Below are 15,545 nucleotides of genomic sequence, written 5' to 3' on the forward strand. Positions count from 1 at the left end.
TGAACAAAGTCCACTATCTGATTGCCAATTAGCAGTGTGCTCACGATGAGCCCGAGAGACGCGGACCGACCATCCCTCACCCGGTAGTCCCAACAACCCCACGGTCGCGCCTAAACACGTCGGGTGAAACCTATACCCGTTCGGTGAACACCCCAACATTTCAAACGACAGGAGTATGGCACTAAGGTAAAAAACGCCGAATGAACTGAAATCGGTATTTTATCTTTTGCTTATACAGATTCACTAAATCACAGGCAATGGAGCTAAATGAGCTAGCCTAGCTAGTTGTGGAGGCTAACAGCACTGCTAGCGGTAGATGATGGGGTGCAACAACTAGCTGTGTGTCCAACGTTTGTCATGGATCCGATTTATAGTCAATTTGCAACCGCTGGGAAACATCTGCACCACTGTGCTGAACATCTGCATAGCGAGTCTCCGGTGTTGTCTTGTTGGTAGCGACGAAACCTTAGGGTGGATATCTCAGATCTGGTGTTTGTGTGTGTGTGTGTGTGTAAACATATTAATACATATCTAGAAAAAAATATATAGGCCTACATAGCGGATTTAGAAATGCAGTCCATGTCACATTGAGTTGCAATGCTTGGAAAGAACTGGTTTCGACATCATGAAGGCGATTATAGATACGCTAATATAGGTTTGCAAATGTCATCCACCAAAGTCCTGACAACTTCTCGATTTGTGCTTTTGCAATTGTTCCGAATGTGGGCAGAACTTGCAAAATGAGCGATCTGTCACCTGTTTTGAGTTGGGGAAGTGAATAATTTTGAATGAATGGACGTGCTCTTTAAAGAGCCCTCATAGCTGGACTTGTGTAGCCAACCACATGCACTCGACACCGCCCACTCCCTACTCTGACCAATCAAGGGCGACTACAGACAGGACTGCTCCGTACTGGAATTTAGTTGGGAACCACGTTGGTTTGTCTCAGATCGCCAGTCTCTTGATCATTATCCATATCCTTTAGTTCTCCCTATTTTTGACAGTTTGACAGGATGCCAACTGCAAGGTAAGATCAAGAATATTATAAAATACGATCAGATATTAAATTATCAGTGATAATATCAAAATTAAGTGTATTGCTCTTCATAATCGAATCTAGGATCATGATCATAGTGGTATAATCTGTAAAGAGGCTGGACATCAGACGTTTGCAAGCGTGTGACGCAATACAGCAGTCGAGAGCTTCTGTAGACCTTTTGAGTATACCTAAATTCAAGGAAAACACTGCAAATGATGTTCCTTACACTTTCAAGTCTGCCTATGAACGTTAAACCTTACTTTTAAAGGGTTGTCCAGTTCGGACTCTGACTATCGTCTTGTTAAAAATTACATGAAACATTATTATTGGTGTAGATTATATACAGAATGTATTGCACCTCCCTGGCTCTATACTTCCTGATGATTTAATGATATGTGATGAAGGCTGTGGCCAAAAGCAAGCTTGACAGGTGAGATGCACATGTTCCTGTACAGGCAACTTCTACAGTACTCCTACTGCCTAGTGCTGTGCCTGCTGTTGCTCACAGTCATCTTTAGCAGGAAGTCAAGCCTAACATTTACATAATCTTCTTGTTATATTATCAAAGGGAGACTAATATTCTTGGTCATTATTATTATTCAACTTCAGTTTACTCCATAATCCCTTAAACGAAAGTGTAATACATTATCCAACAGCAGGCTTTCAACCCTTGCTACTGTAGTCGTGGATACCTTCATTATTGCCTGTTAAGGCTCAATGCATACTTCTCTCTGACTCTACAGTAGTCCGGGTTTAATGTCTCCTGTGGTGCACTGCTGCAGATTATGTGTGAATAATTCAGGTAGCTGAGCCGTCATTAGCTGGTTTATGTGGCGCCTTATTCCATTTGTCATCAGTGTGGGAATGGCCGGCTCATGTTAGGCCAACTACTTTGAATGAAAAGGCTTAAAAACCCAGGGTACGTTTTTCATGGTTAATAAAATGTGTCTGACAACTAGAACTTTCAATAATTCTTGGTAGTAAATTGCTATCTAAATGCTTAACCTGGCATTTCCCCCTCGAGTCAAAATAGCCTAAATAACTAATTCCCACAGTGCTGGAGACACTGACCAAAGATGTCTTGTCCCGGGAGAGGGCTATTAACTACAAGATGGTTCTAGCAAAGTGGCTCTCATTATCTTTGCTAAATGATTAGGTTTCCTAATGAGCTGTCTGTATATTCTGAACTGGACTGCTGCCTAATGTGACCCATTAAGGAAAACTATTGTAAAAGTGTTTGAATGCACTTCTGAGCCAACGGCAGAAGCGTGCAACTGAATAGAGTGTTCTTTCACATATACAAAGTGTAGGCTGGCCTCTTCCCACTGTTCCAATCAGTGGGAGTTTGAAGTTTCTGAAAGTAAAATCACGTGCCACAAATGTACCATTGTCTCCCTACAGTGAAAATGCGCTGTTTGGGATGGGCAATCCCCTGCTGGACATTTCGGCTGTGGTGGACAAGGACTTCCTTGACAAGTAAGTGGAAGCAGCACCGAGCACAGCTGTTTCGCCTTTACACCCACAGCGTCGACCCCCGCTGCTCAGAATAGTAGCATTGCACAGAAAGTTTCGCAGAAACGCTGTTATCTTTTGCTTCCTTTCAAAGGTACGGCCTGAAGCCCAACGACCAGATCCTGGCCGAGGACAACCACAAAGCCTTGTAAGTAACGGACGACAGTAGTGCATCAACACAAACGTCACACACCAGTCCTCTGAGCAGGCCACGTGCTGCGTGCTCCTGCACTTTTGGTGTGGCATCAAGGGTTGTGTAGTAGAGTTCTAATTGTGTCAGACCCTAAAAGGGGTCTAGTGATCCCTGTTAGAAACTTGACATGGTAAGCAGTACTCAAAATAGCGCCGCTATATATCTGCCTGCCGTAGCAGCAGATGGGCGGTTCTGGATGGGCGGGACCCTGTAATAGATTCTCAAAACATATACAGCCCACATATTTCCCTTGTTGCTGCCGAACAGGATATCGGTCGAAAGCATCTACTTTTATCTTTAACAGCTGCCCGCCATGAAACTGACTTGAAACTATGTTAATTCTAATTTATGTTTATTTTATTCAGGGAGGTTGTTTGTCATTTGTTTTATTTTTTAATTTTCAGAAATCTATTAAAACTAAACCCAGTGGTGGACAAGTTATATTATTGATGTGAAGAGGATTGAATAAAAGTGTTGTGTAAGATGGTAACAAGAGCATAGTAAGAGTAAGTGTCTGTGATTAGGACTTGCATTTAAAAGGAGCTTTATCAACAAAGAAATGGAATGTTGTGTTCCAGAGGGTGTCTTTATTTTTAGCTACAGCAAGATTAAGGTTAGGGGTTAGGGGTTAGGGGTTAGGGATGGGCTAGGGCTAAATTCACCATCTAGGGTTAGGGTTAGGCAACACCATTTCTGTTATTTCTTATTTGAGAAAAAAAGTTGGTTAATGGGGAAACTGAATTATTATATAAATGCATCCTTAGTTTAGGGCAAAGGGCCTTGGAAAAAATATTCTAAAAATCATTGGTGGTCCAGTCATTCCGATGGAAACCTTTTTTCCTCCGGTGTGTCCATGATTTGAAAACGACCCACCGACGGGCGGTTCTAAGATCACAAAGGCCAGGTCAGCCCCAACGCCGGAGGCCTTGTTACCTGACAAAGGGAGACCCATGACATCGAATCAGCTGTGTTGTTCTCTGTGGGCACAAAGGCATGCAGTGTTATCACTGGCGCCACAGACGGCAGCGGTCCCACCACACGCAGGGACCTGGTTGGATTAACCACAGGGCTTTGCTGCCTCAAGCCCAACACAGTGTGTTTCAATGTCCCCTCCATGGTACCGGCATGCAACACAAGCGTATAATGTGTATAGGTCACATGGACCCTCAGCACTACTGCGGCAGCAGCTACTTAAAAAAATAGTCCTGGATGGTTGTGTGATTAAAATGAAAAATGTACTAGTTTTATTTTGTGTGTATTTAAATGTTTAGGATTTCCCATGAAATTCATACAGACACAATAAAACCAAAACAGGAAATGGCAAAACTTAATTAAAATGGCTGGGAGCCCAAAAGTGAAGTATCATTTAAACAGGACGTGGAGGTGTGCAAAGCGGCGGCCGTTTCAGTCCTCCCATGGATTGTTATTCCCCAATCGATGCGGCCATGGTAACACCTGCGCACACTTTGCCAAACATCAGCCAAGGCCTTGTGTCAGCTCGGCTTGATCCATTGACCGAAGGGGGAAAAAAACCAGAGCAGAGACTAACAGAAATGTGTGACAAATAACATCAAAGCGAAGACGACAGAGGTGACAGAGGTCCGGTCAATGACGAGTGCTTCGCTTTTCACTCTGCCCAGTGTACCAACGCCGTGTCGTTATTTCTTTATTTAATCCCCATCCGTCCTCACGCCCGGACAGGCCATCACCGAACGCACTGATCTGTGGCCATGTCTGAATTCAATTATGCAGTCGTCCACTGAGTCCAATATAATCCTGTCTGGCTGAGGAGCTGTCTAGTACGACAGTAAGAAGGCCAGACCTCGCAGTTCCCTGTCAGTCCGGCTGTTTCTTCGAGGAAGTGACAATTGTCTTTTATTAAACAATGACTATCTTAGTCCCTTTTAACGATTTGCTTTTATCCAAAGTGACCTGCAATGATTTCAGATACGATACTGATATGTTATTGACGAGCAAGGGGTGAATGTGGTTTCCTTCCCCATGTTTGTCGTCGTCCCCCCCCCCCCCCCCCCCCCCCCCCCCCCCCTTTGACTCCCTGCTGACCAGGCCACAGGCTGGAAGGCCGGATGCGTCGCAAAACCGCAGAGTCTGCAGTTTTGTTTCTTCCTTGGCAACCGTTGCCTAGCTGTGGCGTCTCTATGGAGGTTAATGAGTGTTGGATTCACACGTCGACAGGGAGGGGCATGCAGGTTTACGGGGGCACAGAAGGAAACGCACCGGTGCACCATTTACGGCTTTACAACCCGAGCCGGTGACAAAGCGTTTCCGTGTTTTGGAATGCGCTGTGATCGGCCCTGGGTTCAGCGGAGGCTGTAAGAGAGGAGGCAGATGGTTATCGTTTGAATTGTGATGGATTTCGTTTTCTTTTTTCTTTTTTGTCTTTGTTTCTTCAGTGCTGCCATCCCATGGTTTGTGTTTGTCTGTGCACTGTGCACGCTGGTGGTTGATGTTAATATCGGTTTCTTATTTCAGGGCTCGACTGGTAACTGTTGCCCCAGGCAACCAGATTTGGGCCACGGTCAACCATTTTGTGCCAAGCCTCTGTTCATTTCCTCTAGTCGTGTTAAGATCAGGGAATCTGCTATGAATAAATAAGACGATCAATAAAAAAATTATACGTTAATTATGCATTGATGATATGGCTGGGTCATTTTGGAAATAGGGGCTATAAATTGCGTAGGGACATTATGCTCAGATTTAAAAAGTATTAAAATAATGTTCATATTTTGGCAGCCAAATGCTGCTGCATGGGGCCCTGAGGTCTACATCTAATGTATTAATCATTTTGTGGTTTGATGTTAATAATTGGCATGGTTGGTGCTCAGAAGTGGAACTCCTTTTATTAAACCACACTTGACCTCACTAAACCTACATATAAAAGAAGCTAAATGCAGAACGTGATATTTGAGTGTATTTAGATGAATGGCTGCATTGGGTAGATTTCCAACTTGTCCAGCAGGGGGCAACAATAGTCTGTTTTTATCATAATCTGCCATGGGGGGGAGCAAGATGTCAATGTATTTATAAACATATTATTTCTGTGGGACATTTTTATGTCGGCTTATACTACTGTGAGATTTAATTCGATAAGGAACCCGCATTATGGCTGTTCAGAGCCACACCACATTGCAAAATATATCGTCCACTAAAATCCTCTTGAGCTTACCGTATATTATGACACTTGACGATGATTGGAGTGACAGATTAGCAAGTCACCACCCGAGCGTATTGCCAAGTCACAGCAACCTTCCAGGCAGGTCGAAGCGGAAGAAAAAACCCATATCAGTCCTATTGGTTCAAACATTTGCTTTATGAATATGCTTGTTCTATGATAATGAATTGTTTACTGTCTTATCGAGGAATGATGGCGTGGCTCCTTTCAGAGGGTTGTTTGTTCACAGCAATTAGGTTCATCAGTGCTATATCCACCCCAGCTCCACCTCTCCCCCCTCCCTCACCCCTTTCCTCCCTCCCTCTTCCGCCCCCTCGTTGCCTTGCTCTCTCTCGCCCCCTCTCTCGCCCATCTCTGTGCTAAATGCAGATTAGCAGAGTCCCAATCACATCCAGAACGAGAGAGTAAACTCCTCATTATGCCGCGTGACCTGCTGCCACATGAATTATTCAAGAGAGAGAGAGAGAGAGAGAGAGAGAGAGAGAGAGAGAGAGAGAGAGAGAGAGAGAGAGAGAGAGAGAGAGAGAGAGAGAGAGAGAGAGAGAGAGAGAGAGAGAGAGAGAGAGAGAGAGAGAGAGAATCCCAACGACACGGGAGATCAGTGATCTGTCGACGCTCGCACGCCCCGCTGTCTTATGTACACCTCGCACGCCCGCACCTCGCCCTGCTTACCAGGGAGGAAAACATCAAGGGCCCTCTTCCAGATTCCATGCTAAACACTGCTAGCGTGTGTGTGTGTGTGTGTGTGTGTGTGTGTGTGTGTGTGTGTGTGTGTGATGGATTCCACTCTGTAAACACACTTGACTCTCTATCCCCCCCTGCCTGTTTTTATTTTATTTATTTAGTATAACGAAGCAGATAGTGAGTGCTACCAAACCCCCGATGGCGTCGTCCCGGGATCCAAGATCTGTGTGTGTGTGTGTGTGTGCGTGTGCGCTACACCATGCAGGGCTGCATGCGTTTGCCATCATGCCACATCACTGGGTGCACTCATGCTCGACTGAGTGTGTGTAGACACATTAGTGTCACCCGCCACACACCCCTTGTCCTCTCTCCAGTACACGCACAGATACACTCTCGCCCACCTCTGGGTGTGTGTTGCAGAGGTGGTACCTACGGTACTTAAACCCCCCCCCCCCCCCCGCGGGCCCCACTGGTGTCGGAGCGACCTGCTTCCCTGACGTTAGAAGGGCAAAGGTCTCGGGCCCACATCCATCGCGTGACCTCGGCCCCGGAGATGGGAGAGCAGAGATTGCCCAGAGAGCCTAATGGGTCTCCACCAAACCTGGCTCTGCTGCAGCTCCTCGTCTGCCTGTCGCTGATCGTTCACATGCACGACACCCCAGCATTTGCATACAGCCGATGTGTAAAAGGGCACTGCTAAATGGTGAACACAGTGTTGTAGTGTGTAGTGTTTTGACAATGTATGTAATTATTTGAAAATGATCCATGCAACCCCAGTGCATACGATCAGTAGTATAGTAGTCTTCCGCCATTTGACATTAGTATTTCTTTTGAATAGGCAACGTGTGTGTGTGTGTGTGTGTGTGTCTGTGTATATATACGCGTATTGTTAATGCCCAATGTATGCACAGCTGCCACTCTGTATTTAAAGCACCGTTCTGCATCACGATGAGAGACGGCTGGCTGATGCAATCACAATTAGGCTGGCACTGAGGCTGGCAATGCCTCCCTCCGCCGCGCTGGCGCAGGCCAGCAGGTGGCGCCAGGAGGGGACTTCATCATCCAGTCAAAGGAGGTGAAGGCATACACAGTCGTTGTCTCTGTGCATGTGGGTGTATTTTCTTTCTTTCCTTTCTTCCCCCCCCCCCCCCCCCCTTCAACCCTCCCTTTCTAAAGCAGTGTTTTCTAATTAAAATGTGGGTGTCTTATCCAGAACATACAGCATGTTCAGAAAAGCATGCCTCGGGCTATTTTTAGTCATCTTTGAACCACCACCCCCCACCGTCACCATCAAGCTGCCCCCCCCGCACCCCCCCTGCCGCCACACAGGATAGAGCCGATGATGGCATCCCCCGTGCACGTAGGTTGATTTCTGTGTGTTATCTCCGGTGATCATGTGTCCACAGAGCGGCGCATGTGGAGGGGGGGGGGGGGGGGGGGGGGGGGGGGGGTGGGTGTTGTATTGTAGGAATGGTTGCCCTGCCTTGTGCAGCAGCAGCAGCAGCAGTAGCCTACTGCAACACTCTCCTCTCTCACTCTCTTCCCTCACTCTCCCCTCTCCGTGTTTAAACTTCACAGTGGCCCATATGGTCGGCACAGCAGGGGGTGCTGGTGGAATTATTCACACGGAGCACTGAGTCGCCGTGATCCTACCCCCCCACCCCCCCACCACCACCAGCACCAGCACCCCACCGCCCATCTCCTCACTCCCCTCCTCATTGCTGGTATCAGCCTCTCTTACAAAGGGGGGGGGGGGGATGTCTCAAAGGCTTTGTGCTCAGGACTTCGAAATCTCAATCCTCAAGAGAACACATGAGCACCACACACACACACACACACGCACGCACGCACGCGCGCGCGCACGCGCTCCGGAAGACATACATGCATATACAACACACACACACGAACACCACACCACACACAGACTCACACACAAGAACAAACATGCTCACCAGATTACACACACTCGCACACACACCAGAATACACGCACACCAGAACACAGACCTACACACACACTCACCATTCACCGGCCGACCCCTAGTGACCCTGACTGTGCTCCTTCTCTCTGCCTCTCTCGCTCTTTCATCTGCTCATAATGTGAACTCCCCAGCCCCAAACCTCCCCAACAACAACAACAACAACAACAAGAGCATGCAAACAACCGAAACGCACAACCTAGTACGTCCTTTAGCTCGGCCTTAATAAAGGACGTCGTGCTGGCAGCGGTCCACTATTAAAGCCATGCACATTTGTTGTCTCCAAATTCAAACGGCATTATTCAGCCATTATAACCGTGTAATTGAGCACTCTCTAATTGTGCAGCCAGCCTGCAGAGCAGAGAGAGCTTGCCACGTCTGGCGCGTCAAGTCTATTCTGCCGGGCGATTAATGGGGGATTTGGGGATTTTGTCAGCCGTGGATCTGACAGTTTTGTTCTTTTTGTTTGTCGAGTGTTTTTGAGATACCTGGGCGATTACGCCGTCGTGTCTTTGTCGCGTCTAATCCGAGCGGCTCTGTAGGACATCGTGTCGGTAGGCGGGAAGCGATCGAGTCCTCGCTTGATGCACCGTCCCTTTTTTTTTATGGGGGGGGGGCTTATTTATCGTTATAGGTTATTGATTTCACGTAGGGGTCCGACAGAGAACAACTCCTCGCAGTTATCGGATGAGAACGAACATTACATTTTTGGCCGTGGGAGGGTGTTTGTGTAGAAGGAGGGCTGGATGGCAGGAATGGAGGGGGGGGAGGTGGGGGTGGTTGTTTGTAAGTGGGAGCGCGGGAGAAGATAATTATTGATTTTGAGAATAAGAAAAGATACGGCTCAACCTTGGGAAGCCCCGGCGACGGCCCGCCGACGAGAATAACGAAGGACCTCGTGGCAGGGCCTTCACACAGGGCACATTGATTTCAAATGGATAAACCAGCTAACCCCCTCTGAAGGGGCTGACAAACAGTTTAATTGGGGAGGGAGGGGGGAGCAGAGTAGGGGGGGGGGTGGCTGTGCTTATTCCTCACCCTTTCCGTCTCCGTCAGATCCCCTCCTAGCGGTTGATTTCTTATTTTTCTTGCGAAAAACAACAACAACAACAACGACGACAACGGCAATGCATTCATTAATGTACTTTCTTATCCATCTATATTTCAACCTGACCTATGGAAATAATTATTATGGTGTTGGGGTACTGCCGAATAGCGAGGCGTGTGGAATGCACACACAGATTTGGGGATCTAATCATTCGAGAACCTGTCTCCACTCCAGATGCCTCTGTTGAAACTGGGATTACTGAAGCCTTTTAACTGTGTGTGTGTGTGTGTGTGTGTGTGTGTGTGTGTGTGTGTGTGTGTGTGTGTGTGCGTGATGGAGAGGGAAAAGAGAGTTGGAAGATGGATCTGGCTGCTCAGATGTACCTGCCTTCTGTAGCTGGAGCAGAGTTAATTTACTGTTCTTCCTCCACTACCACCACCACCACCACCCCGGTGCACCCACTGCACTTCCGCCGGGCCCCGGTTAGCGATAGGGCCCCCCCCCCCTTTTGATCGTGTTTCCCTTGCTGTCCCTGTGATTTGTACGCAGGTTTAAAAAAAAAAAAAAAACGTGAATGAGGCAATTAGACAAGGACGCCCGGGTGCCACGCCGATCATTAGCGATGAATTACCCCGCGGCGCGGCACACTCACAGAACCCGGGAGGACTTTTCCGGGGGCCCCGGGAGCTCCCGGGGAGCCCGATCCAATCTAGCCATTGATTAACAGAGTCTTGTTCCTCGCGCGGAATCGCTCGATGGGGATTTGGGTGCACTCATCCGGTCTTATTGAGATAGGCTAACATCAAAGGCAAACGGAGGAAGAGCGATGGGTTGAACCGGGCTCTCCTTGCCCTCTGCGCGGCAGACTTAGAGGAGCAAATGTTGAATTATCAGACTTGTGTAAATAATCTAGGCTGCAAGGTTTTCTTTTTTTTTGGGGTGGAAGGTTGGTCGGTGTGTGTGTGGTGTGTTCCAGCGGTGTGTGTGTGTGTGTGGTGGGAGGTGTGTGTGTGTGTGTGTGTTTGTGTGTGTGTGGGGGGGGGGGGGTTAAAAGAGAAACTCATGAGTCATTCGGAGGGGTGGGAAGAGAAAAACACTGGCAGTTCTTTCGGGAGGCTCTCATATTTCCCCGCCGTGGGGCGACGGCGGTGGGGGTTCTCGTCTCGGGAACATAAACAACAAGTTGTTCCTGACCTGTTCCCCTTGCTGGCTAGGAGCCTGGCCCCGGTTCACTTGGTTCCAGACCCGGGCTGAGGGGACCCGTCTGTGGAACACATGCCCCATAAATCTGCCCGTTAAATATTTTTGATTTGACTGCACCAGCGCAAACGAGGGTCAATTAGTCCCTCATCAAAAAGGGTGTGTGTTAAATAAATGTCCTACCCATTTCCTAAAAATGTCGCAACGAGGTCAAGGGTGACGAACCAAGAGGAAGGGCAACGTTTTCTAGGAACGCTTTTTTGGGGGTTTACGTAAGCGATGCCTGTATACACATCGGCGGGATGGAGGGCATAGTCGAAATTGGTGTGTGTGTGTGTGTGTGTGTGTGTGTGTGTGTGTGTGTGTGTGTGTGTGTGTGTGTGTGTGTGTGTGTGTGTGTGTGTGTGTGTGTGTGTGTGTGTGTGTGTGTGTGTGGGGGGGGGAAACGTCCGAGCCATTCAGCAGCAGAAGCATGGGTTACCGCTAAGGACATTTTGTTCAAAACATTCTTCTTATTTTTTTCTTCTTCTCCCTTTTCTTTTTTCTTTTTTTTACTCCTCACTCCTTGCTCTTTCGGCAGCGGCCCCCTCCTCCCTCAGTCTCCCTCTCCGCCGTCCCTCTTTGTCACACAGAGAGGGCTCAGACTGCAGCACTAGACGAAGAAGGATTTTCTCTCCCTAAATGGCCAGGGGGTGGTGGTGGTGGAGGGTGGTGGTGTGGGTGGAGGGTGGGGGGGCTGTTGTCGGTGTCACCGCTAGGGATCACATGATGTTGGAGGGCGTAAAGGTCTCCGGGCAGCTGCTCCTTTTCGGATGGGATTTTTCGAGGCGGACCCCGGAGCAGGGCCTCACGCTGTCTGCAATGAAAGGTGGAGCAAATACTTTGAGAGAGAGAGGGGGAGGCTGGGGAGAGGGAGAGGGGGAGAGAGAGAGGGAGAGGGAGGCTGGGAAGGGGGGAGGGATGGAGAGAAAGAGAGGGGGAGGGAGAGGGAGGCTAGGATGGGGGGCGGTTAGAGAGGGAGAGAAGGGGGGGGGGAAAGGAGTCTGGAGCCCCTTGGCTGGCTTCGTGTTATAAACACCCGCCGTGCTCAAATTCTTTCTTTGTCAATGAGTCATAACAGGTGTCTCGGCAAGAGTCTTTTTTTCGTTTTCGCAGTTAGAATATTTTCCACTTGCCTGGAAAGGGTATTTTTTTTGCTCCGTTTTTATTAGGAACACTCAGGCCTTTCCCGCCCTGAGACGCAATATGAAGACATGCTTTTGAAGACAAAGAAGACTCACTTTTTATTTTTTATTTTTATTAGTTACTTTTTTTTTTCTACACTCAAAAAGTCGACACATGCTCAAGCCCTAAGTACTTTGCATTCGAATGAAACACACACACACACACACACACACACACACACACACACACACACACACACACACACACACACACACACACACACACACACACACACACACACACACACACACACACACACACTGACACACACGCACACACACACCCTGTTAATAAAATCCTCACCATGGCCTTGCATACGTTTTCTTGCCCCTTCACACAACTGCCTACAAGTTAAGTCCCCTTTTTAAAGCCTAAGGAAATGCCGATATGTTAGGTCTGCTTATAAAGCATATAAGGAACTTGCATGTTAGTTCTCAATATAAAGCCTCAGGAAATGGCAGCGTGTGTACCCAGAGCCTGAGGTAATCAACACCCCTGGAGATTACACCTGTCACTTTTATATATTTTTTCATTTGAGGCGGAACCACACATGAAACCGCCGCGCCAACCTCGCCTTCTCGACCCGTTTACCATGTCATCGGAATTACTCCCCGGTGTAAACACACTTTTGAAAACGGACAGTTTTTCAATTTACTGTGCAGGGCGGCGACGGAATGGTGGTGCTTTCGGGGAGGTGGGGGGGGGACGCCGCCGACCTCCTTAATACGGCACATCAACTTGACGAGCAGAGGGTCAATTTCCTCAGCCCTTCGCGTCGACGCTAGCTGCACCTCCGGGAGCCTGCCTGCGTGAGCCGTGCACTAGAATTCGCATTATTCATGTTCCCCCCCAACCCCCCCCTCAACGCCACTTCCCGCCCGCCAAGAAAAACGCTCCCGTGGCGTCGGCTCCGTCGCATTAACCCGACTCACGGGGCGCTTGTGGCCGCCAAGGTGTGTGATGGTGTGCGGAGGAGAGATGCATACATTGTGGGGACAGGTACGGTTATTGTACCGAATTCCACCGATCGGCGTCGTTTGGAAACCCCGCGCTCGTGTTGTTTAGCCTAGGTCCGTTTGGTTGTAGTCGCCCATCTCCAAAATAAACTGTTCTCGCTATTGGTTCTTAATCTCTCAACTGTAGTCAGGAAGTCATTCCAAAGCGCTTGCTATGAAATGGAAGATGAAAAGTTTCCCATGCCGTCAAAATGATTACAGTGCCGTTACCTTTTTAGTGAGTGACATTTGAGGGGACCGTTGAAATTCACTGGCTATTCATCTTGCTTTAATATGGGTTAACTGCAACCATGTGGCGAAATGTTCCCAGTTTTTTCTTTTCACTTTTATCAAGCTGACATTTAGGCCTCTTTTTAAACTCCTGCCACATTTGCGGTTAAGTATTCCCTTAACCAACTCCAGTGTTTCCTCTGTGTGTATGAGCATGCGTACATGGAAAGATGGTGTACGGCATTTATATTTTGTAGCGGCAGTATTAAAAAAAACAATGAGCTACTGGATATATATATACTGGTTAAAAATCCATACCTCCTTAGTCATTTTGTACACTAGAGGGCTTGTATATTGCTTCCCCTTTGACAAGCAATAAAGCTGAAGTGTTACAACCAGTGTGATTACCTTATCCATAATCGATGCCCCTATTGATCTTGGATCACCGCATACTGTACAGGAATAGCTCCTTCCAGGTTCACTACCTTTTCCCCCTCAGTATATTATTTCCATGCCTCTCTTCTTTTAAGGCCATTGTTGTTAAGCCCAGATCTAATGAAATTATTTGAGCCGTGCAAATATTATCATTGGCCCAAAGCAGGACGCGCCGTCGACTCTGCACTGACCTCGTATTGACACAGTGTTGTTACCTTTGGTTGTTGTGCTGCTTTTTCAGGTGAAAGGATGACAGATTTGCCCCTCTCCTCTGTGATCTAGAGTGCTGCTTTGGAAAGTCTTCCGTATTTTCGTCAAGGAGAAAATGTTTTTTCTTCACCTCGACCCAAAAATACTTACTTTGGCGGGGGCCCAAAATGAGTTGTCTCCCATCTCATGTTCCGCCTCTTTTACAGGTTTGAAGAAATTGTGAAGAAAAGCCACGTCGAATATCATGCGGGAGGCGCAACCCAGAACTCGGTGAAAATCGCACAGGTTAGTCTTCAACGCCCCGAGGAACTGATTTGAATGTACGACTCTAATACCCTCGTATAAAGTACTGCATACATTTGTGAATGAGTTGTTGATGTATGATAATGTATGAACATCTGCATTTCGGGGGAGGCTGGACAAGCCCTTTCCGGGGATCAGTAGCGGCCCTGAGGATCTTATTTAAATGTACGACCTTAATACACTCGTATAAAATAGTATAACATTTGTGAATGAGTTGTTGACGTATGATAATGTATGAACATCTGCATTTCTGGGGAGGCTGGAGAAGCCTTCTCTGGGGTCTGCAGAGGCCCCGGTCCAGTGTCCATCTCCGGGTGCTGAATCTTCTGTTCCCTCAGTGGTTTACGGGGTTTAAGCAAGGCGGTGAAGCCGTTGAGTGTGCAGACAGTCATTCTTCTCTCTCCTGAATAACTCAAGGAGCTTCCGCCAGGCATCTCTGGGAATACAGAACATAGCTGTACGGAGCATTGACGTATTACAGTTTTAGACTGCCGTTGAAAGAGTGAATTCATCAGACCTGTCATGGAAAGGGGAACGCCAGGGGATGAATTCTTAATATTTTCAATGTTATCTGGTTGGCCTAATTTCCTGAGACGTGTCAAACATCAATTAGGGAGAATTACAAGTAGAGGCAATTAACGTGTCACAACAAATTATAAAGAACAAATGGTGATGTTCCCCAACCTCTGACGCAGTATCCGAAAAAATAAAAATAAATTGATTGCCCAAATCTGAAATGGCAATCTAAACTCAACAAGATGATACTGAATCATTATTTTTCTTAATGCTGGCAGCAATAAGTGTGTCAATTGGACACGCTGTGATTAGCCGCTGATAAGGATTTGGTTTATGCACATTAAACAAAGGAGCATCAAGCTGAAAAAGAATTTCCTTCTGAGGAAAAGTGAGTGCAGAAGCTAATTGACAGGCTGGTGTTCTTGCGTGTGTGTGTGTGTGTGTGTGTGTGTGTGTGTGTGTGTGTGTGTGTGTGTGTGTGTGTGTGTGTGTGTGTGTGTGTGTGTGTGTGTGTGTGTGTGTGTGTGTGTGTGTGTGTTGGTTATGAGTGGAGCGGGGATAGGAAGACGGGGCGAACCGCATCCGCATGCTTTAAGACAGTAAACATCCTCTAAAAAGAGATCCAGAGCCATGCTCCGCCATGCAAACACTGTTTAATTATAAAGATCAGAAGTGTTTGCATAAAACCCGCTCTGAGATATTAGTTGCCAACTGAATTTTTTATGTATGGAGAGCCTATCCAAACTTTTCCAGACGCGGGGCTCCGTGTGAATGTGGATTGAAC

General features: G+C 47.6%; 1 protein-coding gene across 2 annotated transcripts in view; it reads left to right on the forward strand.

Annotated features, from left to right (window-relative positions):
• The first annotated feature begins 45 nt into the window (after window positions 1-45).
• The window catches only part of adkb (adenosine kinase b), a 91,524-nt gene continuing 76,024 nt past the window's right edge, over window positions 46-15,545 (forward strand). The window contains exons 1-4 of one of the 2 annotated variants that reach the window (XM_030339632.1): window positions 46-186; window positions 2,441-2,515; window positions 2,646-2,699; window positions 14,149-14,227. In XM_030339632.1, coding sequence (XP_030195492.1) covers window positions 176-186; window positions 2,441-2,515; window positions 2,646-2,699; window positions 14,149-14,227 — 219 coding nt within the window. In that variant the 5' untranslated portion in view covers window positions 46-175. Of the gene's footprint in view, window positions 187-900; window positions 1,028-2,440; window positions 2,516-2,645; window positions 2,700-14,148; window positions 14,228-15,545 lie in introns of those variants that run through there. The other variant, XM_030339631.1, reaches the window with a different exon arrangement.

The sequence above is a fragment of the Gadus morhua genome, chromosome 18 (genome assembly GCF_902167405.1).
Source record: "Gadus morhua chromosome 18, gadMor3.0, whole genome shotgun sequence".
NCBI classification, from domain to species: Eukaryota; Metazoa; Chordata; class Actinopteri; order Gadiformes; family Gadidae; genus Gadus; species Gadus morhua.